Below are 27,878 nucleotides of genomic sequence, written 5' to 3'. Positions count from 1 at the left end.
GGATCTGTATAGACCACCATCTTGAATTTCAGATTATGTAAAGCATTCCAACCTTCTAGGTACCTTAGCCCCAAAACCCATGACTAGTCACCCTGGATTTAAAGTGAAGCAAGTTATATCCAAAACATAAATTGTCAGCCATATTGGTGGCCATTTTGGAGTTCCTATGATGTAATCCCTAACCAACCTTTTAAATGTTTTAAATGAATTCATTTTTATCTGAAACCTGTGACTACACACCAGAATTAGTAGGTGCCACAGATTTAATGTGAAGCAAGTTGTATCCAAAACATAAATTGACAGCTGTAGTGGTGGCCATCTTGAATTTTCTATGATGTGATCCCTAACCAGTCTTGAAAATGGTTTAAATAGGTTCTTTGACCCCAAAAACTATGACAAGACATCAAATGTATCCATTCTAGGTTTAATATGAAGGCAGTTATAGCCAATAAAATGGAATGGTGGCCATCTTGGACGCCATCTTGAATTGATTAAAATACACGAAGATGACTTTGGTTTATCAGGCATATTCCAAAAAGGGACGTCTGTTCCTACACAAAACAATTTAAAAAAAACTAAATACAACTTTCCAGTTTCTGCCATAATGTACCAGACTATTAAGAATCATAATGCTTTATGCCACTTGTTTTCCTTGTCAGAGGGCAAACACCTGAAAATCAGTGTCAAATTGAACAAGCTTTCAGACCCACATAGTGACACCCCCAGGAGTCTATTGGCAGCTGACGGTCTATACCGTTTGGTAGGCAGTGATTGCTCGGAATTTACATACGCATATTGGTATCGGACGGTAAGAGAGTGTGATAACTGTCCAAATGTCCGTCCAGCTATCTTACCGTTAGAGTACTCGGGCTAATAGTGTACAATACAACACTGGCGTAGGAAACGGGGGCAAGGGGCAGGTGACCCCCCCCCCCACACTTTTTCAGATATTTTGCTTTATATTTGCTTTATAATAGTGTAAAAGTGTGTAGGCCTAAATATACCTCCCCCCCCCCCCCCCCCCCCCCCCCCCCCCCCCCCCCCACCCCCCCCCCCCCCCCCCCCCCCCCCCCCCCCCCCCCCCCCCACACACTTTTTGGCACCTTCCTACGCTCGTGTATACACTAAAAAAACAAAAAACACCCAGAAACAGGGATGGACCACTGTACTGTTAACAGATAAATAATACATATATGACAAACAAAAGGTTTTGAATGATTTATAAAATATAAGACTCACTGAGGCACATTTAATACACCTAGAATGGGGCACCTGCCCTGGTTATAGACCTATATAGAAGGCATTTTTATATTAATTGATTCCAAGGATCGTGTATATAAACAAAAATGTATTAGGAAACCTATGTAATTATTGAATTATTATTAGATATTTAGTTTTAACCATCAAGTGAACGAATTCGTTTTATTTATTAAAAAAGAAAAGAAAAGAGAACGTGCTGTGAGACCTTTGTTGCTACCAACATGGCGGACGTACACAAACTTGAATTTTGACATCGGTTTCGTTATTACGGCTTGCTTTCAATATTTGTTGATTTATTTAGGTTCGTTCCATAATATTTACCATTCGCAGTATTAAATACAACTGCTGTACATTTACTATGTAAAATTTTATTTTAGTCACAAGTTTTATACATGTATTTTATAGTTTAATATGGTCGTGCTATCTATTATCGTGACGAACCTTTTCCTATGGAATTTAATCGTTAGGAGTAGTGGAGACTACTTCACTAAAGTCAGAATGATAATTAATTACATAAAACCTAAAAGCGATCACCATTTTCATGTAAAGTTTAACAAATTAATAACATGTAAGTTGTCAGCAGCGTAGGAATTTAATTTTTAGATTACAAGTGGAGGATTAAAATAAATATATTTGTCAGAAATTGTTTTACATTATTAGCCTATATTTGAATAAAAATATAGAAAATAGGGCAAGACTTCTGATCGTTCCAGCATTCAGTTCATTCAGGCTTAGGTTTACGGTTAAGGTTAGTGATAGTATTAGCATGCATGCTGGAACGTTTGGAAATCTTTCCGAAAATAGTTTACTTGCATCACCCATACTCAGGCCTGAGAAAAAGGAATTTTTCAGGTAGCCTGACCAAAACTTATGTTAGCCCAAATCACACTTCAGTTTCGATTTTAGGTTAAAGAAATACAAAAATTAACAAAAATAAAAGAACGTCAAAAATTATGTGTATGGAATGTTTTTATCAACATATTTTGTTTGTTTTTGTTTTAAAACTTATGAAAGTGTATGTTGACATACTGGGCACTAATAAATTTCTCTAGCCCTTAAATTATTACAGTCAAATGAAAAACTTTCTAGTATGGTTGTTACAAAGGAACGAAACCACAGAGTTCTATCACATTTTTAAATTTCAGTATGCAGGGCTTTAGATAGCACCAAAGTCGAGGCAATAAATGTGTGTAAAATATGTATGCCGAAAATAATCATGCCTAAATTAAGTACATACATGCTGATCATAAAACATTTCACCTCAAGACTGCTGAAATGTTGAGCCTTAATTAGACAGACTGTCTAAAAATGTCTACATCCAAGTCTTTAATAATGTCTTGAAACTTTAAATTGTTATGGCAGCAACAAACAAAGTGCATGCCTATAACGTTCTTAGAGATTTTAGTGTAAGACTCTTAAGGTTTTACAATCATGGCCCCTGACATTGTACTCTTTGTTTTCAGATACTGTAACAGATAAAACCAAAATGGAGAATACTCAGGTTGAGTCACAGGAGTTTAAACCTGTATACACTGTAGATGAAGATGGAATCGTTGATTACGACCATGACGAAGACACCTTGGATTTCGGGTCGGATGACGATAGTATTTTTGCTGATGATAACACTGAAGCTGGGTACTTGTTGATAGCTTTTAATTCAAACTTTACATAATCATTTTAATATTGAAAAAAAAATCTCAGTAATTAACTTTGTTAAGTACAAATTAGAATCACATTATAAATGAAAAATAAATTTAATTTTTCATGAGAAAATAATACTATTTGTGTTTAGGCCTCAGGCCTCTTAAAATTTAAGATCTGTGTGACCCATTTATTGATTATGCACAAATAAATCCAAGTAACCTATCTCCTCTTTGCATAACCCGTTATAACCAATTAAATGGTGCTCCAGATTTCGCGTAAACCACTAAACGTATTAATGTATTATTTCCAGTGAACCTCATTCTACGATTCCCAGTGAGAAAATCACATACCAGGAACAGATTCGGATGATTCACCTGCGGAGCCACCTCAACAAACTGATCGATCAAGTTGAAAAGAGGAGGTACACCACAGTGAGAACCAGGTAAGTGTACACCCATAAACGTAAAACGTGATTCCCAAGAACTTTTTTTATTGTCACATACATGTCGATGTGTGATGTATCAAAGTGGCATGATGAATTGCAGGATCAATCACCCTTTATGGACTCGGATCGTTTCACCTGCTCCCAACCAGTGTCACATTCTTGGTACATCTAAGACTATGGTATGTGCTGTCCTGCCTATTATAAAGATTGCATATAAAAGTTCCTGTCGATCCTCTAGCAGCCTGCCTGCCTAGCTGTCCGCCTGCCTGTCTGCCTGCCTGCCTGTGTCTCTCTCTTGCTCTCTCTTCCATCCCCCCCTCTCTCTCTCTCTCTCTCTCTCTCTCTCTCTCTCTCTCTCTCTCTCTCTCTCTCTCTCTCTCTCTCTCTCTCTCTCTCTCCCATCTATGTCTTTCTCCCTTGTCTGTCTGTCTGTGTCTGTCTGTCTGTCTTTGTCTGTCTCTGTCTCTTTCTGTATCTGTCTCTCTCTCTCTCTCTCTGTCTGTCTCTCTGTCTGTCTCTCTCTGTATCTCTCTCTGTCTCTCTCTCTCTCTCTCTCTCTCTCTCTCTCTCTCTCTCTCTCTCTCTCTCTCTCTCTCTCTCTCTGCTCTCTGGCTTTTAATTAATTTTGTTGAGTATATCATTTAAATCATAATTATATGTACAGGGGAAAAGATTATGTTGTCATGATCAATTCTCAGACATCCCTTAACTAAATGTTGTTTTTAAAATATTTTTTGGAACACAGAGAGGAGTTGAATAAATGTCGCAACCACATTGCTTACCTTGAAAATGAGCGAGATCGAGTGTTTGAAGAAATCGAGAAGACAGAGGCTGAAGAAAATGTGTATGTAATGTGCATCTGACAAAGTGTTTAATACAGTGAAACCTGTCTAAACCAGACCCTGAAAAACCCGGAATCCTGTAAAAACCGGACAAATTCCGTGGTCCCGAATTTTCTAAATTCTAAAACAGGGCTCTCTAAACGTGGGATCCTGTCTAAATCGGATAAATACTAGGTCCCCGGCATGATCTGGTTTAAACGGGTTTCACTGTAGTTTGTTTTAAAACAAAAAACTAAACATCCTTGGTGAAAATGCATGAGTTAATATGTGAATGTTTCGGGGATTTTTGAGTTCCCAGTGTGGGATCGATCCCCGTTAGTGGGCCCATTGGGCTATTTCTCGCTTCAACCAGTGCACCACGACTGGTACATCAAAGGCCATGGTATGTGCTATCCTGTCTATGGGATGGTGCATATAAAAGATTCCTTGCTGCTAATCGAAAAGAGTAGCCCTTGAAGTGGCGACAGCGGGTTTCCTCCCTCAATATCTGTGTGGTTCTTAACCATATGTCCGACGCCATATAACCATAAATAAAATATGTTGAGCACATCCTTAAATAAACCATTTTCTTCCTTTAATTTTTTTAGTTCCATTCTTGGTTTTACGGAGGAGCATGATTAAATTTTTGTATTTTAAAACCAGGCTGCGAATTGAGCAGGATTCCATGATTTCTGCCAATCACAAATTTTAGAAGTGTACCATTCTGAGACTGAATTAATCCCAAAATATCAGTTATAATATTAAATCATGTTTATGATTCTGGCAGAATCCTAAATAAATCCCAAAATTCAATGCCCGTAAACTATATCAAATGCAAAACTATGTGGTGGTTTAAAGGCATACTGTCACGGATTTAAGGACCTTATTTCTCTATAAATGGATAATAACTAAAAATTACATTAATTATTGGAAACCAAATCTAGCTATTGCATCACCTTAACTATACCATGATGGAGTAAAATCCATTTCAACCCTTTTGGCAATTTTAGTTTTTGAATAGCAGCATAATTGAAGATGTTTAACTGAAACCTGTTACGGTAACTTTTTTTAAAATAGAAAACCTGTATTTTAAACACAGTATGTAGATAACAAAGCTTGACTGTGGATAAATATGTCTTTATTATACACTTGGGTTGCGGGGGCGTAGCCTAGTGGTAAAACACTTGCCTGATGCACCGTCAGTCTGGGATCGATCCCCATCGACGGACCAATTGAGCTATTTTTCATTCCAGCCAGTTCACCACGACTGGTATCAAAGGCTGTGGTACATGTATGTGCTATCCTGTCTGTGGGATGTTGCATATAAAAGATCCCTTGCTACTAATGGAAAAATGTAGCTGTTTTTTTCTCTTAGACTATACATGTATGTCAGAATTACCAAATATTTGACATCCATTGCGCTGTTGTGTGCCATCACAAGAAGTGAATTATAAAATCAATAAATTTATATTCTAACCTAAAAATACAAGTTTTTTTTTTTTTTTTTCTTTTCACTTGTATAGCAGATGTTACTCTTTGTGCCAAAACTCCATGGCCAGTTTCCTTTACCATTAAGTTGTATTTTTCAGAGCGGCATTGTTTCGCCTGCATGCAACACATGAACGGTTGTGTAAAGAACTGGAGGGGGAGGAGGAGATTGTCAAGTCCATCAGAGAGAGACTAAATGAAGCACAGTAAGTTGAATATCGTCCTAAACATAACATTTTGATATTAGTGTTTTGAAAACCCAGCAGAGTTGTTGTATACTGTCCTTGCTATGAGAAAAAAAAAATCCCTTCTGCTTTTCCATAGAAGTAGCCGACTTGTATTTGGTGACAGCAGGTTCTGTGTCTCTGTTTCTCTGTCTGTGTCTCTCTGTCTGTCTCTCTCTCTCTCTCTCTCTCTCTCTCTCTCTCTCTCTCTCTCTCTCTCTCTCTCTCTCTCTCTCTCTCTCTCTCTCTCTCTCTCTCTCTCTCTGTTAGTCCATCCCTCTCTCTCTCCCTCCCTCCCTCCCTCTCTCTCCCTCTCCCTCCCTCTCCCTCCCTCTCTCCCCTTTCTCTCCCCCTTTAGTCCCACCCTCTCTCTGTCTCTCTGTCTCTGTTTCTCTCTCTCTCTGTCTCCGTGTCTGTGTCTCTCTGCTCTCTGTCTCAGTCTCTCTCTCTCTCTCTCTCTCTCTCTCTCTCTCTCTCTCTCTCTCTCTCTCTCTCTCTCTCTCTCTCTCTCTCTCTCTCTTCCTCCCTCCCCCAAGTTTTGAATTAATTATTTGTTGGACATCAAATAACCATAGTTTAAAATGTGCCGAAGTATCATTAAGCAAACATTATTTACCTGAATAATGTATTTTTATAAAATGGAAACAAATTTTTTATTTTTGAATTTAATTGAATGCTGTTGATGATATTGGCTGTAAATAAAACACTTTGCTGTCTTGAAAATGTATGTATGTGTGTGTTTTAATTTTTTATGTACATGTATGTGTGTTTGTGTGTGTGTTTGTATATGTGTGTATATGCATGTGTGTGTGCATCCGTGTGTGTGTGTTTGTATATGTGTGTGTATATGTGTGTGTATATGTGTGTGTATATGCGTGTGTGTGTGCATCTGTGTATGTGTGTTTGTTTGTTTTGGCATATGTAAATGACTGATGAAACTGCAGCTTTATAAAATCTATGTGTAAACTGTTTTGAGATGTTGCTGAACAAACATTCCTTTCCTTTCTTTTCTTTAAAATAATGTTTCAATTCGTGTTGTTTTCAGAGACGACCTGTCAAAGGCCGAGGTTGAACGTAACAAGTTCATGCTGGAGGAACACGACCTCATACAGAAGGAAAAACAGTTAGCTGAGGAGAGGGTAACTCTTGCCAGAATCCGCTTACGCAAAGAACAGAAACATGCATTACAGGCTGAGTCTGCTAAAAAACATAGAGAGAGGTACATTTTGGAGCATATTACAGGGCTCAAACTGTAAAACTGCTTACCAACAGCTATTATTAGTCTCAGTGGCAGATCCAGAAATTCTATTTTTGGGGGGGGGGGGGGGGCCCAATGTCATGAGGCGAAATGACAAGGGAACTTTGGGGGAGGTTTGGAGGGAATTGCAAAAAATGTTTAAATTAATATATAATAAAATTATAACTGTCGCAAAATTTAATATGTATTACATGCTGAATTCACAAAAAAAGAGTAAAGTTTGTTTTATTTAACGACACCATTAGAGCACATTGATTTTTTATCTTATCATCAGCTATTGGACGTCAAACATATGGCCATTCTGACACTGTTTTTTTTTAGAGGAAACCCGCTATCGCCACATAAGCTACTCTTTTATGACAGGCAGCAAGGGATCTTTTATTTGCGCTTCCCACAGGCAGGATAGCACAAACCATGGCCTTTGTTGAACCAGTTATGGATCACTGGTCGGTGCAAGTGGTTTACACCTACCCATTGAGCCTTGCGGATCACTCACTCAGGGTTTGGAGTCGGTATCTGGATTAAAAATCCCATGCCTCGACTGGGATCTGAACCCAATACCTACCAGCCTGTAGAATTGACTAAAAAGGACTTGAAGACAGGTTCATTTTGTGACACTATTTTTACTATTATTAAACAGAATATTTTTGTTGATGCTTAAATGAATCTGAAATATAAATGGGGCGGGATCTAGGTCAGTTTGTAGAGGGCTCTTCTGAGGGGTTCGGTCTAAGGATTGAATCTCCTTGCTGGACCTATTCTGTGATTGGGTCTCTTCCTGTCCAAACCAGGACTGGTGTATCAAAGGCTGTGACATGTGCTGTCCTGTCTGTTGTAAAGTGCGTACAAAAGAGTCCTTGCTGAAAAATGTAGTATTTTTTTCACCGACTAAGTGTCAGAATGACCAAATGTTTGATATCCAATAGCTGATGAATAAAATGTGCTCTTGTTAAACAAAGTAAACTTTAACTTTTAACTGAAATAAACGAATGATGATCTCGTTTCGTAAATTTCATCTCAGTTTTCATTCTTGATTTGTTGGTAGAAGTGAAGTGGAGTCATCCAGAGAAAGAGAGAAACGTGATCAGCATCTCATGGAAGAAGCGGCTCGCAGTCATGAGATCAACAGCAGATACCTCAACAAGACCCTGGCCAAGTGAGTATAAAGTATAACATAACACATTCGATAGAGCTTTAAAGTTTATAGATTAAGGATCACTGGCTTCACTTAAAGCCTTTCTTATTTGTTGTCGCCTTTTTCTTTGTTTGATACCCAATATGATAAATATTAACCAAGTGTATATACCAGTTCAGAGCTTATATCTTTCTAATACACATTTTATTTGTTTTCATTGTTTGTTTTTTTTGGGAGGGGGGGGGGGGGTTTGTTACTTTGATTTTACATTAATAATATTAATAAAGAAAGTTAATCATTTATCATCATTTTGTTTTCTTTATACTGCAACCAGGGCCCATGCTTATGAAACCCAGACTCAATCTCTAATGATGTCAAACACATGCAATTTGTATGGCGTTGCCATGATATTAGTGTCTCAGACTCTATTAGAGTCCCAAGTCTAGACTCTAAAAGTTTTATAAGCGCCAGGCCAGACCTCTCAACATTATATTTGCATCTACCTGTTCCTGGCATCCGCCAAATTTCATCGACTACTATAACTACTATGCCAGATTCATTTTACAAATCACATTTATTTGCCAATAAATGACATTGTTTAGAAAGATGCATAATATTGCCATCTACTTTGAATAAGCAGGCTTCTAGTTAATTTTGATTGAAAACATATTTTATTGCATAAACAACAAAAGGATTGGGCACAAGTTTGCCAACTTACTAGGTCATCTCCTATATACACATACATGTACAATATAATGGCAACAATTATTTAATTATAATGTAATAGTAATGTATACATTCTAGTTAATGAAGTCTGGAGGGTGGGGGTGGCATTAACTTGAATATGGTTGAGAGGTCATGTTAATTTTTTCTTTTTAAAAGTAATTTTAAAGTTAGTTTAGGATTACGTTTTCTTCAATAAAAAATACATATATTTTAGGATTCGAGCGCGTGAAATGGAGGAGCATGAGCGATCGAAAGTGGACATGCATCGAAAGATGGATATGTTGCTGACTCTGAAGAACGACATCATCACTAACAGGGTCGGTTTCTTACATATTTGGGGGCGGAACGTAGCCCAGTGGTAAAGCACTCGCTTGATGCACGGTTGGTTTAGGATTGATCCCCGTCGGTGGGCCCATTGGGCTATTTCTCATTTCAGCCAGTGCACCACAACTGGTATATCAAAGGCTGTGGTATGTACTATCCTGTCTGTAAGATGGTGCATATAAAAGATCCCTTGCTGCATTAGGAAAAATGTAGCGGGTTTCCTCTGATGACTATGTGTCAGAATTTCCAAATGTTTGACATCCAATATCCGATGATTAATGAATCAATGTGCTCCAGTGATGTCGTTAAACAAAAGAAACCTTTTTTTTCTCAATAAACAATAAGGGCTATTACTGTACTACCTCATGTCAAAACTTTCTTTTCTTACACACTCATTGTGTGTTTTTGATATCACACAGTAACATGACACATGTGGAGGATTGAATTAACGATATCTGATCGCCTTCTCCACGGTGATGACCTGGAAGCCAAAGCCACACCGACCATTGAAATGAACATTAATGAAACTGAAATGGAAATGAATGAAACTGATTGTGTATAGCTTTATCATGTACTGTTTATCAAGTTTGACTTGACTGCGTTGTTTATTCTACAACCTTTTCTTTGCAGGAGAACCTAGCGGCATTGCAGGCCCGTAACAAGGTCAAGGCCCTTGAGGAAGAACGACAGGTGTTTCTGGAAAAACAGAAAATCCTCGAAGAAGGAGGAAATCCCGATGAAGTGTTTTTGATCAAGAAACGACTGAACGAGGTTGAGAAACAGAAACAGTAAGTACAGGGAGAGAAAGAAATGTTTTATTTACCGACACACTCGACACATTTTATTTATGGTTATATAGCGTCAGACATATACAGGGAGTCCTGCTAAAGCAGACACCTCTGTAACATAAACACATGTAGGGAGTGACCTCAATATAGGCATCGCCTGTTGGTCAATCCCCATCGTTAATACACAAACACCAATAAATATTGTTTAAAAGAATGTAAAAATCCTAACAGTTTACTAGGATTGATGCGTGGTCAGTATGGGATCGATCCCCATCAGTGGATCCACTGGGCTATTTTTCGTTCCAACCAGTGCACCACGGCTGGTATATCAAAGGCTGTGGTATGTGTTATCCTGTCCATGGAATGGTGCATATAAAAGATCCCTTGCTGATAATTGAAAAGAGTAGCCCATGAAATGGTGACAGCGGGTTTCCTCTTTTAATATCTGTGTGGTCCTTAACCATACATGTATGTCCGACGTCATATAACTGTAAATAAAATGTGTTGAGTGCGTTGTTAAATAAAAAAGTTAAAAAAAACCCAGGATATTAAACAACATTCCTTTCTTTTCCTAATAGCTACCAATCAAACAATATGCCTGAATACCTATAAACAAAGATTTTTCCTCCTAGCCAGTGATTAAACTTTGTGGTGGGATGTTAAAATTTCCTTTTTTTCCCCACTATCCATCAATCAAAACAATGTGCTGGTATGTTAAAAAAAATAACGTCTTTACTAAAAGGCCAGTGATTAAACCACTGATTAACCAATATGTGAGGTGTCATTACATATTCTTTCCTTTTCCTACAAATGTTGATGACAGTCACTCTTTGCATCCTTATTTCAACTTCATACACAATAGATACACAACATTCAATGGTAATTTATTTATTTGATATATTTGACAAAAGGTACTTTTTATTTCTTTCATCTTTTAAAACTTAAACATATTTTGTCCAGAATTATGAAAAATAAAAACATATCAACCTGTAAACAGCGCTGTCTGCTCATTATAGATTTTTGACAGGGGTTAAGGTGAGTAGGTAGGTTTTTTTTTTAGATGTGCAAAACACTGTAATAATACAGCTAATTTTTAATTTGAATGACGTCAGTATTCCATTGACGTCACTTTACATTTCCTTACAATAACAATAAACTTGAGTACATGACGTTTCCTTTTTAAAAACGCTGGAAAAATTCCATTGCAAAATGGCTAACATTACTAATGCATCTGAATGTGTTTGAAGAAAATCTTGTGGTTAAAAAATTGTACCTTTTATGAAATATGGATTTCAAGTGAAATTACGGTAAGATATTTTATGTTTATTGTGTACAACACCAAAACAAGAGTGTGAAAAATGACTATCGTCGACATTAGCCACTGAATAAACAATGTGTTAAAACATTTCTTTCTTTTTTAAATGTCTCTGATTAAAAGGAGAGTACCAGTAAACTCAAACATGAGCCTTATGTGTTGGAAAGATGCATACCAGGACCACCAACACAAACTGACACTTTAACAAATGAAAAACACGTAATTTTAGAGTTAATAAAAAACTCTGATTATTCCTGCTAACTGGGGGTAGCCATTTTCTTTTGTTTTCGGTGCGTCCGGAATTCTAGCTTTGAGCGAATTGATGTCAGCTCCTGTATGCACAGTGTAAACAAAGGCAGTTATTTACAACAAGGCGTTTCGCTTTTATCAACCCGACTTGTAAAACAACATAAATGACTTAATAATATAATAAAATGTTTAACTAAATATATTTCAATTTGCATTAATAGAACGAAATGGGGTTACAGTATTTTTTTCTCTTAAAAATCCAAAGAAAAAATGTGTATTATTAGGCCTATTGGTAGGGTAAGTTGGAGCAAAAACGACCACATGTGATACCCAAGTGATTATTTTCTTTTCTTTCGGACTAAGTAATTGGTAAGTTTTGTGATTTTAGATGGGAAAGTCTACTTAATCAAGGATTTTACAGAATTATTTACAGTAATAAAGCAGGACGGCTGATAATATCCATTACGATTTTAAGGTTGACCGCACGGTTATCCCACAATACCCTGTGACCTTAATAAAACAGGCACATATTTTTTTGTGTGTATCTAGACACCTTGACTAGTGTCCGTCCAAAATATACACCTGCCAGTCAGGAACCACAAGTACAGGCCACGGAAAGAAAAGACCAATTAACTAAGAAAACACTCCAATTATCATTTCAGTACATGAGTTAATGTATGAACAAAACATAATACAGTTATTTCAACACTTTGACAATGGTGGTTTATTTTGTATTGAAAAATAATATATACTTATTGCTGGCTTACTGGGATGGATATTATTACAGAACATTGCGAAGCATCTGCAAAAGTCAGGTACGTTTTGTTTCTTCAGTTCTACATGTAAGACTAATTCCTGGCGTGACACATTAAGTATTACATAACCACTGGCTCGCCAGAAAGCGTATTCACTGGGATGGAACAAAATGGCTGCGCCCGTTATATATAATAGCCATCACATTTAACCATTTTATTAATTAAATATAAGATTATACTTGTTATAAGATTATAATGTGCATTATATATCATTGAATATACATACCAGTCCAAAAGCCTTGCTTAAGTATTCCTTTAAACAATGAGCCTGGGTGTTGTTAACAAACCGTCCTTTTTTCTGTTGTAGACTGTTTGAGAAGCGGCAACAGGAGAACCAGATTGGCATCCTCAGTAAAATCCTCATGGAGGAGGAGAGAGTGAAGAACAAGAAGAAGTTACAGCCAAGCCTCTTCCACGACCCCAAGAGAGAAAAATCACTGGTAACCACTCGTAGAACTTGTGAAATCACTGGTAACCACTCGTAGAACTTGTGAAAATCATTGGTAACCACTCGTAGAACTTGTGAACATCACTGGTAACCACTCGTAGAACTTGTGAAAGTCACTGGTAACCACTCGTAGAACTTGTGAAAGTCACTGGTAACCACTCGTAGAACTTGTGAAAAACACTGGTAACCACTCGTAGAACTTGTGAAAACACTGGTAACCACTTGTAGAACTTGTGAAAGTCACTGGTATCCACTTGTAGAACTTGTGAAAACACTGGTAACCACTCGTAGAACTTGTGGAAATCACTTGTGGAAATCACTGGTAACCACTCTCAGAACTTGTGGAAATCACTGGTAACCACTCGTAGAACTTGTGGAAATCACTGGTAACCACTCGTAGAACTTGTGAAAATCGCTGGTAACCACTCGTAGAACTTGTGGAAATCACTGGTAATCATTCGTAGAACTTGTGAAAATCACTGGTAACCACTCGTAGTGGTGAGACAGGCTCGAACTTAGCCCACTGATAAAGTGCTCGCCTGATGCATGGTCAGTCTGGTATTGATCCTTGTTGGTGAGCCCATTGGGCTATTTCTCACTCCAGCCATGACTAGTATATCAAAGGCCGTGGTATGTGCTATCCTGTGTGGGATGATGCATATAAAAGATCCTTTGCTACAAATAAAAAAAGCAGACCCTTCAACCTGCGTCTTAAAAAACTATTTGCCTTGATGTTGATTTTAGCTGTTTTCCAGAAACCAAAACAATTAGTGGTGCAACAGAGATATCATGTCATTACTTCTACGTGCATTACAGACTGTCATTTTTAAAGCATTAAAGACTGTCATTTTTGACAAATCAAGGATCATGAAAATTTGCAACCCTAAAAGTAATCAATTTAGAGGGGTTTGTTCATATGAGGGGTACAATATATTGAACCCCTTTGATTGAATATAGGGACATACATGGGCATATCTGTGCTTGTGCTCCTCAAAAACGAAAGTCTATTGCATACTGTAATAATATCGGTTCTGCAGTTATTGTTTCAATAAAAGGTGTACCAACACTTGATGTTGAGCACTTAAGAAACTAAGGTTTATTCTAATTTTCCTTTGCCAGATTGTCTCCCCTCACAAGCAGAGGTCAAAGTTACTAACGGAATACACGAAGATGTCGTCTGGCTTGGAGAAAACGGCACCTGTGAGAACTCTGTCGCCAGAAGAGGTTAGTCTTATTGCTGTTAAAAGTCCAGTGTTTTCATCAGGTGGTTAAATGGGTAAAAAGCCATACCCTAAAAACATACAGTGGGCATTAATCACGCAATCTGTTTGTATTGACTTTGATATTATACCTTTTTCATGGGTCATTAAATGTCTTTACGTTCGTTCGTTCGTTCGTTCGTTCATTCATCAATGCATTCATCCATCCATAATGTCATTCATCCACCTGTCCATCCATCCATTCATCTATCCATCCATCCATCCATCCATCCAGGCCGTCGGTGGACCCATTGGGCTATTTTTCATTCCAGCCAATGCACCACGACTGGTATATCAACGGCATATAAAAGATCCCTTGCTGCTAATTGACAAGAATAGCCTTTGAAGTGGTGACAGCGGGTTTCTTCTCTCAATATCTGTGTGGTCCTTAACCATATGTTCGACGTCATATAACCATAAATAAAATGTTGAGTATGTCATTAAATAAAACATTTCCTTCCTTCCATCCTTCCTTCCATCCTTCCATTCATATATTCATATATTCATTTATCCATCCATTCACTTTGTTTTTAGAAATGTGCTCAAGACATCGCAGAGCGTGAAGATGGAGAGAAGGATGAGTACGATCACCGTGAGATCCCTGTTCCCCCGCAGAGAAATCGACACGTCACTGACGACAGCCAGGGTCAGTCCGACACAGACGGTAAGTCCGCTTGAAGCCAACCACACATGGGAGCTATAGCTATAAGATAAACAAGAAGTTACTTGAGGCTTTTTGCATAACTGTTAGATTATATTGCGATTTCACCACACACGATGAGCGAAATGCGGAGTTAATTTGCATAACAAACAGTCATGGTGAAAAAACCCCATGCAAATAGATTCAGAATGTATTTAACTGAAGTTTCTTACACACCCGTTGGTGAGAACACCACGCGTTATTTTTGATAACACATAGTTGTTTACACATGTACGTGTGTTAACAATTTCAAGACATACAACTGGCTGTTCCTAGGTGATGACCAGGTCACCAATGCCATATGTCCATTATAAAAAACCCACAGTGGAAATTGATTACACTGTGACGTATAACTAACCTGACAATCATGTGTCTGTGATGCATAAGTCAGCTACAAGTGCAAAGGGTTGTAAATATTTTTTAGTCGAAAAAGATGTTAAAGTTTGCTTAAAGTTAAAACCTGGTTTGTGAGGATATGTAAGAAACAGAATAATACATTCGTGTCTGTTAGATACCATTTATCTCACAACTCGTTTAAAAATGTATCAAACTCGCTTTCGCTCGTAAGTTACATTTTAAAACAACTTGTTGTGAGATAAATGGTATCTAATAGCCACTCATGTATTATTCTCTATTTATGTCATGGTTATGATTTGTTAAACATAAAAATAGATTCTGTATATAACTGATGTATGTGTAATGGATAACATTTATTAAACATGAAAATGGATTCTGTATTTAACTGTTTGTGTAATGGATAACATTTGTTAAACATGCAAATAGATTCTGTGTATTTAACTGAAGTTTGTGTAATGGATAATGTAAACATGAAAACAGATGCTGTGTGTTTAACTGAAGTTTTGTGTTTGAACAGAGGAGGACAGCGTTGATCTGGCCAAACCGGAATTCGAAGGCTTGTGGGATCAACACAAGCCCTACCATGTACCTAAAGATATCGACATGGCTGCCAAACCTCCGGGCGCCAGCAAAATGGAAAAGGTAAACACTCGTAGTCTGTCATCAACTTCCTCCAGTTTGATGTTCGATATAGTTAGTGGTATACCACTTTCTTCAAGGAAGATTAAAAGACTCCATTATATGTGGAGCGAGATGTAGCCCAGTGGTATAGTGCTCGCTTGATGCGCGGTTGATCTAGGATCGATCCCCATCGGTGGGCCCACTGTGCTATTTCTCATTCGAGCCAGTGCACCATGACTGATATTTTAAAGGCCATGGTATGTTCTGTCCTGTTTGAGGGATGGTGCATATATAAAAATATCCTTTGTGGTGGGTTTCCACTCTTAAGACTATATGTCAGAATTACCAAATGTTTCATATCCAATAGCCAGTGATTAATAAATAAATGTGCTCTGGTGGTGGTGTTAAACAAAAGACAAGCTTTAACATTCCTCTAGTTTAGTGTTTGATATAGTTCAGTGGTTTACCACTTGCTTCAAGGAGGATTATAACACTCCATCATATGTTATAGAGTGGTAGAGTGCTCGCTTGATGCGTGGTCGGTTTAGAATCGATCTCCATCGGTGACCCCATTGGACTATTTCTTGTTCCAGCCAGTGCTCCTCGACTGGTGTAACAAAGGCCGTGGTATGTACTATCCTGTCTGTGGGATGGTGCATATAAAAGATCCCTTGCTGCTAATCGAAAAGAGTAGCCCATGAAGTGGCGACAGCGGGTTTCCTCTCTATATATCTGTGTGGTCCTTAACCATATGTCTGACGCCGTATAACCGTAAATATAATGTGTGGAGTGCGTCATTAAATAAAAGATTTCCTTCCTTCCATCATATAGACATATAGTAATGTGGGAAAGTAAACTGGTAGGATCGAATCTCCACAGCGGAATTCAGGGTTGGATCTATCACTGTTGGTAGTGCTTTGATTGTTGGATCAAACCTGCTTGGTGGACCCATTCTTTGATTATGTTTTTCCCATTCCAATCAGTGCCTCAGATGGCATGGTATGTGCTATCCTGTCTGTGAGAAAGTGCAATAAAGGATCCCTTGCTACTAATGGACAAATGTGACAAGTTTCCTTTGAAGACGTATGTATCACAATTGCCAAGTGTTTGATTAATAAACCCAATGTGCTCTAGTGCTGTTGTTAAACAAAACAAAGTTTAACTCTTTGTTTTTAGGCTTAATCATATGGTTATTTATAAAAGAAACACTTTGTTTTTGTTGTAGGAGATTCTGCAGAAGGTTTTAGAGAAACACCGAGATGGAATCGTCGTAAAGCAGGTTGCGGCCGGTCGCGAGTTCTCGGGGTGTCCTTTCTACAGCAAACCTGATGTCATTCATTTTAAGGTAAATTACGAGTAAAAGTACTCATGGTGAAAATAACATGCTATTTCTTTAGAAAAGGGTAAAATGTATGACTTTTATGCTGGGGGTGAGGTTCAGGACATAGCCTAATGGTAAATTTGTGTACCTAATTCATGAAGGATCAAGGATCAATCCACGTTGGTGGGCTATTTCTCGTAGAAAATGGAAAAGGTAAATTCTTTGACCCAAAGTTTGTCATTAGCTGCCCTTAAGTTTGGTACAGAATATAACTTGGTGGTAAACCCTAGTTTTAATGGAGATTATAAGACTCCATCATGAGTCTCGGTCAGTCTAGAATCCATTCCCTTCGGTGGTCCCATTGGGCAATTTCTCGTTCCAGCTAGTACTCCACAACTGGTGTTAAAAAGGCCATGGTATGTGCTGTGATCTCTTTGGGATGATGCTTGTAAAAGATTCCTTGCTGCTAATAAAAAAAAGATCAATAAATCAATGTGTTCTAGTGGTGTCGTTAAATAAAACAAGCTTTTAATTTTCATAATTGTAAGATATATATTTGTTCTCTTTAATTGTAATTAAATGCAATAATGCACTCAAAAGAAAGACTATTGTAAAATATTTTTTTTAGATATTTTATTGTCAGTTTTTTAGAATAAAAAATACCTTGTTGAAAACATTGAAATAAATTATTATGAATTTTTCATGTTAATTTGTCAAATTATTAACTTCTAAATAAACAATGAATTTTATGTTTGAATATTGAATTATTAATCTCTTAAAAACAATAAACTTTGTGTTTTAGTTTTGACTTTTTAATTTCTTAAAAAACAATGGCTTTTACATTTTAATGCATTGTACCTCTTAAAAACAATAAATTGTGTTGTAGTTTCGACTTTTTAACCACTTAAAAGATTCTGTATTTTAATGCATTGAATTATTAACCTCTTAAAAACAATAAATTGTGTTGTAGTTTCGACTTTTTTACCACTTAAAAGATTCTGTATTTTAATGCATTGAATTATTAACCTCTTAAAAACAATAAATTGTGTTGTAGTTTCGACTTTTTAACCACTTAAAAGATTCTGTATTTTAATGCATTGAATTATTAACCTCTTAAAAACAATAAATTGTGTTGTAGTTTCGACTTTTTTACCACTTAAAAGATTCAGCATTTTACATTTTAATGCATTGAATTATTTACCTCTTAGAAATGGTGAACTTTGCATTTTAATTTATTTAATTTTTAACGTCTTTTAAAAAAAAAAAATCATTTTAATGCATTGAATTATTAACCACTGACTGTTTTTCTCTTGTTAGGATTTTAATGTAGGACGCAGCTACAAGAAGAAGGTCATCTTGACGAACGTATCGTACTCCGTGAACTACTGTAAATACATCGGAATCACCGAACGACTCAAAGATTTTATCAAAATTGAGTAAGAGGCATTTGCTTTTACCAGATTCTTTAGCCACTAATTCAGTTGTCAGCCCTCAAAATAAGTTGCGAATAGGTCTTATGTTAATTATGTCATTTCCTGTAACCCATACTTCATTTCCCATCAAAAAACAGAGCTGGTCAAAAATCAGTACTTCCTGAAAAATGGCTTGTTTACATTTAAAGTATGTTGCCAGTGTGTTTTGAATAGATTGTTCTGTTAAATACCTGCGGGATGTCACTTGAATTTTGGAAATCAGTGTTTGAAATAAGCACTTGTCCGTTTGTCCCGACAAGTGAAAATTTACTTGGACAAGCATAATGTACATCAGTGGTTATCGGGTTGACAAGTAATAAAAATATAAAACTATGTTCATTTTTATCAATTGTAGCAAGTTTCCACTTTTAAAGTGAAAATATTGGTGGATAAGTACATTTTTAGATGTGCATGTCTGGTGGACAGTAAAAATTCCACCTTATTTCTATCACTGTAAATCAACATGAAAGAAATTTGAAAGACTTCATCTTTACCAGAATAGTTCAAAATTTATTTGATTTGTCAATCAAGGTTTGGGTCTCAAGTGCTTTCATTTGCCACTTGATGTTCATCACTTACCAAATGGCCTTATTAATGTTTTTGTCAATATATCATAATATTGTTAAACAATAGTATATATTGTTCTATAGTCTGGCGGACTAGTAGAAATTCTGTTGGGCTAATAAATTTTAGTTGGTTCTGGTCCTGTGGGCTAGTGAAATATTTGCCATTTCTACACCTCTATATGAGTGACACCAAATATGTTTATGTTTGGGTGAGATATTCAATACTGTAGGATTCCTGTTTAATAATAAGGTTTTTTTCTTGTTTTTCAGCTTTGACCCACCAGGACAGATGTCGGCCGGTTTAACTTGTGAGATGATGGTCTCATTCAAACCAATGGTAGGAAACATTTCTGTACTATCATTTTCATCACTTTTTGGTACACCGAGTTCTTTTTTTTTTATTATAAATTTTTTTGTTCAGAGCTTCAAACACATACTATTACAGTACATAATGAAATGTTAGATTTTCCGTTAAAACACACAGTTATTAATTAATACAAGAAGATATGTATTACAAGTACACCCAGTTCTTAACATTTTTAACAACGTACCTGTTACTATGGCTACAAAATAAAACATAATAATTTTATTAAATTACATTATTCCTCTCAATTTTGTAATAAAAAAATTAGATAATTACCTAATTCAGAATCTTGCATCTGTGTTACTCCCTCCACCCCATGTAACATTTCTTTTCAACATCACCTGTCCTCAAAACTAGTGCACATTCCCTATGCGAAGGAAAAAGAAGGAAGTTAGGTCACGTGACTGGAAGAGGAGCGGATGCACAGTAGAAGAATTCAGGCCATCCCATTGGCTGTTGGGATGTTCGGACCAGTCTACTAACCGTAGGGAATATGCTTTAGTTTTGAAGACAGGTGATGTATCTATAAAAGAGAAAACACTCCTTTATAAGGGCCCAATGGGCAACCTAGGGAGACACCACAGCATTGTAGAGGTCTAAAATTAACGAGCTACTCTCGATTCACTAATATCCAAACCTATATTAGCTTGGCCATTTATCTTTCGACCGACCGTTCAAAATTGCGCCAAATTCCCTCAATCAAAATTGCACACCCTTTTCTCTTTGGCATTTAACTGCTCCATTCAAATTCCATAGCACCACCACCACCCCCACCCACCTGCTACCAATTTGATTGGGCTGCTGGTGCTGCCTTGCACCTGCCAGTACAGGCGGTCTCTCCTCTCCCCTCCCCCTACCTTTCCTGTCATGGATGGAGGAGCAGGCCAAGGCCGGCTCTTGTGCCCACGACAGGCATTTGCTACAACAGCTTGTTCTGAATGTGCACGTAAAACCCTATGACCTGACCTGACCTGACCTAAGTTTTCTCCATTTTGTAACTATAAGAGCTGCCACCACCACACTAAAATTACACCATTATGAAACAAAAACAAAATCCCCCCCCCTCCCCCCCCCCCCCCCCCCCCCCCCCCCCAATTTTTTTTATCCTAAACCCTCACAAAAGCCCCCACAACAAACATCTCTAATGAAACATATTGACTATGACTGGCTAAATTTACTTCATGAATAAAAATGAGACATGTAGTTTTGAAAACATTTATGGAACTTGATTAACAATTTCTACCCTCCTTCATAATATTTAATACCCTCTCCCCTCCACCCTCCATCAGCATTTTTAAATGGCCGCAATGGTGTTTGAGGGTGCAAAATTAGTGTACATTTATTTCATTTCAACTTATTTTCGTGCTTATGTCCAATTAAGGTTCAAGCATGCTGTCCTGGGCACATACCTCAGCTATCTGTGCTGTCTGTCCAGGACAGTGGGTTAGTTGTTTTCTGGTTAGTGGTTAGTGAGAGAACAGAGGATGTAGTGGTCTTACACCTACCCATTGAGCCCTTAAGAACTTGCTCTGGGTTGGAGCCGGTACAGGGCTATGAACCCTGTACCTACCAGCCTGTAGTCTGATGGCTTAACCACTGTGCCACCGAGGCCGGTCATTAGTGTACATGGATGATTGCTGAGGTATTGAAAAAACAGAAAAAAGATCACATCAGACTGAGCTGCCAAAATTGTTACTCAAATTTTAAACAAATATTTTTCTAATTGCCATGCTTTTTCTCATTTTTGATATGGTAGCAGATTTTTTTTTTTTTTTAATATAGAAAAAAAGAAAAGAGTTACTTGTGTCAATGTTACTGAAATGTTTGATTGGTGACTTTAATTAATTTGTTTTTTTCTCAGATAAATGAAGACCTCGAAGGAGAAGTGAACTTTGTAGCACAGACTGGACCGTTTTCCATTCCACTCAAGTGTACCACCAAGAAATGTTATGTATGTAGTCGCAGTGGTTGAATTATTATTACTATTTTTTTTTTTTTTTTTTTTTTTTTAATTTTTTTTTTTTTTAAATGCATATGAACCATCACACATGAAAAACTAACAACTAGGCATCATGTCAGAAACCGAGTAAACGCAGCTTAGAATTTTACGTTGTTTTCTTTGATGTTGAGAAAGGGAGGTCATCAATGCTGTATTTTTATAAGATACAATGAAGACAGCACTAATATCTAAGATTTACTTTTTCGCAGTTATTACCTGTTATTTGCTAATAAAATATATATTATATTTTTTAAGTCAAGTTGTTAATTATTGTAATGTATCTATTATAATTAGTATAATATTAATTAGTATGTCCTCGGTCTCCTTTTGAATTTTTCATACATATATGTCTGATTATCAGTCGCATATATTTGATTTTTAGCTAAATATCTCTTTAACTAATTTGTTTTTCATGTAGTTAAATATCTTTTTGTCATATTCACTGTATACATCTATGTGGATATCATGTCAATACAAATGGGAATAATAAAAAAAATATATAACATTAATATTATGTGTCTTTTATTATTATTATTATTATATATTTATTATAATTATAATGTCATTTTCATTATTTTCACTATATTTACAGTTATATTAATATGTGATTTTGTTTTAATACTGTTATGTTATATTTAGCTTGTGCTTGATTCCTACATGGTGGATTTTGGCACCACAGTTATTGGTGAAAACCTACGTCGATCGTTTATTCTCATCAACAAAGGGGCACTTGGAACAAAGTTTGAATTTTACAAAGTTACAGGTTCGTATTCGTTAGTTTTACGTACCATTGCAGCTGTTTGTTTTGTAATATGTCACTGAGCTTGCAACACTAGACTGTTTGCAGTATTAAAAAAAATATAATATAAATTTAATATTTTATGGCTCGCAGTCAGGAGTCCCACATTTCACAAATGGTATGGACTTATAGTATAGAGACTGAATAATATAGTATTTGATATAGATTGTGTTAGAATTTCTGACTGGTTTCAGGTGAACAACCCAGGGCCCCGTTCCATGAAGTGATCTTAGCACTACTATCATCATAAATACCTACCATTGTTTTCTATGATCGCTAGCCGTTCCACAACGCGGCGTAGTTTACTATCATCGTAAATTATGGTGAAAATTTACAATTGGTACAAGGCAGTTGTAAGCCACTAACGTAGATGATGATTTGATTATTTTTTAAGAAGGATACCAACGTTTTGTTTTAAAATGGATCTAATATATACCAAATACCTTTTATGAAACTCAGCGTTCAATGAAAAACATTCTACGCCATTCGACCTTCACACGAATATATGGTTGATAGCACTTATGTCTTATGCATTCGGCAATTATCGCTTAGCAAATAAACTGACAAAGTTACTTCATGGATGTTCGATACCAATGAATACATCCAAGATGTTCCGAAAAGAATTTATTATTTAACTAATTCGCACTTCTTCTCAAAAAAGATTTTAATCATTAAAGAGGCAATTATCACTACCGTAAGGTTGCTTTGTGAAACGGCTGTAAAGTTTATGGTGCCAATTGTAAAACTCACTGTAAGTCACTACCATTAACCTTGGCTACGATTCCTTCGTGGCACGGGGCCCTGGAGTGCATTCAGGTTGGTTTAATTGGTAGATAATGATAGATTGTATCGGAATTTCTGATTGTCCCCCTTGTAGATAATGATAGATTGTATCAGAATTTTTGATCATCGCATTGGTAGATAATGGTAAACTGTATTGGAATTTGTGATTGTCCCATTGGTAAATAATGGTAGCTTGTGTCGGAATTTCTGATTGTCCTATTGGTAAATAATGGTAGATTGTGTTGGAATTTGTGATTGTCGCATTGGTAGATAATGGTAGACTGTATTGGAATTTGTGATTGTCCCATTGGTAAATAATGGTAGATTGTGTCGGAATTTCTGATTGTGATTCTGATGATGGTAGACTGTAACAGAATTTCTGATTGCCCCCTTTGTAGATAATAGTAGATTGTGTCGAAATTTCTGATTGTCCCATTGGTAAATAATGGTAGATTATATCAGAATTTCTGATTGTCCATTTGGGAGAAAATGGCAGATTGTATCAGCATTTCTGATTGTTCCCTTGGCAGATAATGGTAGATAGTGTTAGAATTTCTGATTGTCCCATACCTGTGTAGGTACATGTAGATAATATTAAATTGTGTCTAATGTTCTGATTGGTCCGAGGCAAATATACCAGGAACATGAGTAGGATAAAGTGGATTTCATCTCCCAATAAATTTGTACGTATGAAAAAAAACAAACAACAAAAAAACATTATGAAATAAAACAAACATTAGATCAACCATCAACACATTGTCAGTGTTTCTTCCAGAAAGAAATTTTTGGGTATGACACTATGGAATAAAATGCAACCACAGTAAACAGGGGATATGGGGGGCCTGCAAAAAAATGGGTTAAGTTTAGGGTTAGAGTTAAGAAAATCATACATTAATGATAAGAGTAACTTAAAAAATAATAAGGTTAACTTAAAAAAAACAAAAATCTGCTAAAAATTCTGGGTATGGTGCCATACCTGTTTTACCCCCTCTGGCAGAAACCCTGATTGTGTGTACAGACACTGATATTCTGAACAAGAAAATTTATTTAAGGTGTAACTTTTAGTTGCTAAGAAGTGTCTGTTAGTTGGAAACATCTTACAGTTGACTGTTTGAAGCTGAAAATAGATGACCTGATGATCATGGTTTCTGATTTTCTTTTGTCTTGCAGGAATGAAACACGGAACGTGCACCACTGCTCCAACATCACTAGGCAGACTGGTAAGTTAACAAAATATCACATGAAAAATGGCTTCCTATGAAATTTGAAATCCTGAAGGATTTTTGGCCCTGTTAAACACAGTCTGAGGGAACATTTTGTTGAATACGGACCATGCAAGTTTCAGAGATCGCCATGCATACCAATTTTTAGTTGCTTATCAACTGTTGATAATCAAAATGTGGAAGTACCTATGAATTTTTTTATATTTTAAATTAGCCATCTTTTTAAAAAACATTTAAAGGTCAGAGGTTTAAAGGGACAGTCCTGAGTTTACAACCATTGTAAAATGTTTCCGACCAACAGAACCTTTTCGCTGACGTAATATACAAATGAAATACATTTTCTTATTTAAAATATCAGTGTCTGTAAACAATTACAAGGTGTCTGTTGTTGTCCTAATTAAGCTTGTATGAAAAAATATATATCACGAATTAAAGTAAAAACTAAGTTCTACAAACACATTCGATATACTGATACTGGTATTTTAAACAAGAAAATGTATTTAGTATGAAATAGTAGTCGCCAACAAGGCTCTATTATCGCAAAAATCTTACAATCAACAAAAAAAAGAAGTAAAAAACTAAATCTTGTACTCATGTGCATTGAGTTGCTGGGTCTATCTTTGTCAATGAGCTTGTCTCACAACCAGTACCTCTTAACTAATGCAACAAGAACTAATATATACTGTTCTATGTGAAAGTGCATAAAAAATCCCTTGCTGCCTTATCAGTCCTTAACCATATGTTATACACCAAATAACCTTAGTGAGTCTAATAGTGTGTCTGAATAATCCTCAAAATAACCATATGTTAGACACCAGATAGGCATAGTTTAAAATGTGCTGAGGTGTTGTTAAGTCTCACTACACAGATCACTTCCTGGTGAGAGTTCATTAATCACGGTCCACTATAGTTTGTAATTGAGACACAAGTTATGGTTCACATATTTACTTCTAGGAATTGGGGAAGAATTAAAAAACAATATGTATGTGTAATGGTAAGCCTACTGGCTGTATTTTGCCCATGCTATTTTGTAATATTGTGCATTGACCTTTTGGGACATGAGTGTATAGCGTAAGAGACAGCCGGAGTGCATCGGTTAATGAACCACCTGTTTAGACCGGTACTACAGCCAGATGCGGTCATATAGCACAAAACTGAGACGGAAATGTTTTCAATTTTGGAGTGAAAATAAATGCTTATATAATGTATGTTCACAATGGTATATGTTGTTAGTGCCAACAAGAACCCATTCTATTGGCAACCTTTGTTTGAAGTTGGGCAATTTAACATGGATTTCAATGACAGATGACATCTGTGTAGTGAGACCTTAAAACCCCCAATTATTCCCTACCTTGTAGACGACAGCTGACACCATGCGAGCGATGAGTCCGGAATCGTCGGAATGTTTGGAAAACCTCGCCGCATCAGTCAGTGCAGACAAACAGGCTGAGATGAAGAAGAAACAGGACGGTTGGTTATGTACCGATTAAAACCATATAATAATAACTATTAAAGTCACTAATCCTAGTTTTTAGGCAGTGTAAAATATGTTTACGCCATAACATCTTGTTAAATATACTGTTAAACTTTCACAATATTTAACACGTCTTGCTTAATGGTTTATGGTACATGTAAATGTATATCGCTGTGTATTAGCAGACTTTTCAATTTACTAATTTAAAATCAAATATTAAATTAATGTACTTACCATTGTTTGACACCCAATAGATGATATGATGTGTATTTCTGTGCTGGGGTGTCATTAAATATTCATTCATTCATTCATTCATTCATTCATTCATTCATTCATTCATTCATCTATCCATCTATCCATTTGGGCGGGATGTAGCCCAGTGGTAAAGTGTTCGCTTGATGTGCTGTCAGTCTAGAATTGATCCCCGTCGGTGGACCTATTGGGCCTTTTCTCATTCCAGCCAGTGCTCCACAACTGGTGTAACAAAGGCTGTGGTATGTACTATCCTGTCTGTGGGATGGTGCATATAAAAGATCCCTTGCTGAAAATTGAAAAGAGTAGCCTATGAAGTGGCGACAGCAGGTTTCCTCTCAGTATTTGTGTGGTCCTTAAGCATATGTCTGACACCATATAATCGTAAATAAAATGTGTTGAGTGTGTTGTTAAATAAAACATTTCTTTCATTCATCCATCCATCCATCCATCCATCCATCCATCCATTCCTCCATCCCTCCATCCATCCATCCATCCATCACTCCATCCATCCATCCATCCATTCATGTGTGTTGTGTTTTGTTCAGCCTCAGATTTGGGTAAGATTACTGAGCCTGGAACTGATGCTGAGACTGAAGCGGGCGTCGTGAAATCTGACGGGAACGGCGTAAACGATCTGTTAAAATCACACGATCCAGATTTCCTCGATGTTCCAGGTACCTGTACATACTTATAGAATATTAAACGAGCTTTCATTTCGTGTCATGTTTACGTCCTGAGTGTTATACTTATCAGTATACTTGCCAGTACAGGTGGTCCCTCCTCTCCCCCTCCCCCACCTTGTGCCCAGGACAGGCGGGCGCTACAACAGCTTGCTCTGAATGTGCACGTAAAGCCCTATGACCTGACCTGACCTGCTAATCAAAAAGAGTAGCCCATGAAGTGGTGACAGTGGGTTTCCTCTCTCAATATCTGTGTGGTCCTTAACCATATGTCTGACGCCATATAACCATAAATAAAATGTGTTGAGTGTGCGTCGTTAAATAAAACATTTCTTTCTTTCTTTCTGATTTAACCTTCTTTTTTTCACAATATAGTTTTCACAAACTGAACTGAGTTAATCTAAAATGCTGAAACATTACTTCTCTTTTAAATAATGGTGTAGACTTTTTAAAAATCTTTTTTCAAGATTAATTTCAGCTGTTGTGTATTAATGGGTATCACATACCCGTAAACACACAAATAAATGATCATCCTCATCATCATTACAGGTGAGTCGAGAGATTTTCCTGTCAGTGAAATGGAAGACTTCGGGTCGCTAGACGGGCTGAAGGTGGGAAGTATTTCATCGGGAGAGATCGGACCGTTTTCCTCCGTCAAACTCGACATTGTGTGGCAGCCCACAGTTCCAGGAAAAGTGAACGCCGACTTCTTGGTTTCCTTCACTGACCCATTGTCAGAAGGGGTGAGTTCCATAAAGGGGAGAGCACTGAAATAGTGAGGTTTTAGGATAATTTGTTATGAAATTTATTAGCATGATGCTGGCGGTGAGAAATAAATTTATAAATATGTCCTAGTAAAACGAGAACATGCTATTCTGTAGATCAGTGGACAGATATGGATGGATAGGTGGATGGATGGATGGATGGTTAGTTTGATAGGTGGGTGGATGGATGGATGTTTTTTTAGGTAAGTGGATGGATGGATGGTTTTATAGATAGGTGGATGGATGGATAGGTGGATGAATGAGTGAATGTTTTGATAGGTGGGTGGATGGATGGATAGAT

At 36.8% G+C, this 27,878-nt stretch overlaps 1 protein-coding gene across 3 annotated transcripts in view; it reads left to right on the top strand.

Moving 5' to 3' along the window:
• The first annotated feature begins 1,491 nt into the window (after nt 1-1,491).
• LOC121390198 (cilia- and flagella-associated protein 74-like) overlaps nt 1,492-27,878 on the top strand; it is a 69,434-nt gene continuing 43,047 nt past the window's right edge. For all 3 annotated transcript variants that reach the window (XM_041521962.1, XM_041521961.1, XM_041521959.1), the window contains exons 1-22: nt 1,492-1,561; nt 2,724-2,895; nt 3,215-3,346; nt 4,095-4,193; nt 5,760-5,864; nt 6,928-7,101; nt 8,186-8,296; nt 9,216-9,318; nt 9,956-10,113; nt 12,800-12,932; nt 14,060-14,164; nt 14,734-14,863; nt 15,774-15,898; nt 17,103-17,222; nt 18,516-18,634; nt 19,507-19,573; nt 21,462-21,551; nt 22,239-22,362; nt 24,352-24,401; nt 25,763-25,874; nt 26,679-26,807; nt 27,363-27,556. In XM_041521962.1, the coding sequence (XP_041377896.1) occupies nt 2,747-2,895; nt 3,215-3,346; nt 4,095-4,193; nt 5,760-5,864; nt 6,928-7,101; nt 8,186-8,296; nt 9,216-9,318; nt 9,956-10,113; nt 12,800-12,932; nt 14,060-14,164; nt 14,734-14,863; nt 15,774-15,898; nt 17,103-17,222; nt 18,516-18,634; nt 19,507-19,573; nt 21,462-21,551; nt 22,239-22,362; nt 24,352-24,401; nt 25,763-25,874; nt 26,679-26,807; nt 27,363-27,556 (2,529 nt within the window). In that variant the 5' untranslated portion in view covers nt 1,492-1,561; nt 2,724-2,746. The remainder of the gene's footprint in view (nt 1,562-2,723; nt 2,896-3,214; nt 3,347-4,094; nt 4,194-5,759; nt 5,865-6,927; nt 7,102-8,185; nt 8,297-9,215; nt 9,319-9,955; nt 10,114-12,799; nt 12,933-14,059; nt 14,165-14,733; nt 14,864-15,773; nt 15,899-17,102; nt 17,223-18,515; nt 18,635-19,506; nt 19,574-21,461; nt 21,552-22,238; nt 22,363-24,351; nt 24,402-25,762; nt 25,875-26,678; nt 26,808-27,362; nt 27,557-27,878) is intronic.

This window comes from Gigantopelta aegis, chromosome 15, assembly GCF_016097555.1.
Source record: "Gigantopelta aegis isolate Gae_Host chromosome 15, Gae_host_genome, whole genome shotgun sequence".
NCBI classification, from domain to species: domain Eukaryota; kingdom Metazoa; phylum Mollusca; class Gastropoda; order Neomphalida; family Peltospiridae; genus Gigantopelta; species Gigantopelta aegis.
This window is presented reverse-complemented; position numbering and strand designations above follow the sequence as displayed.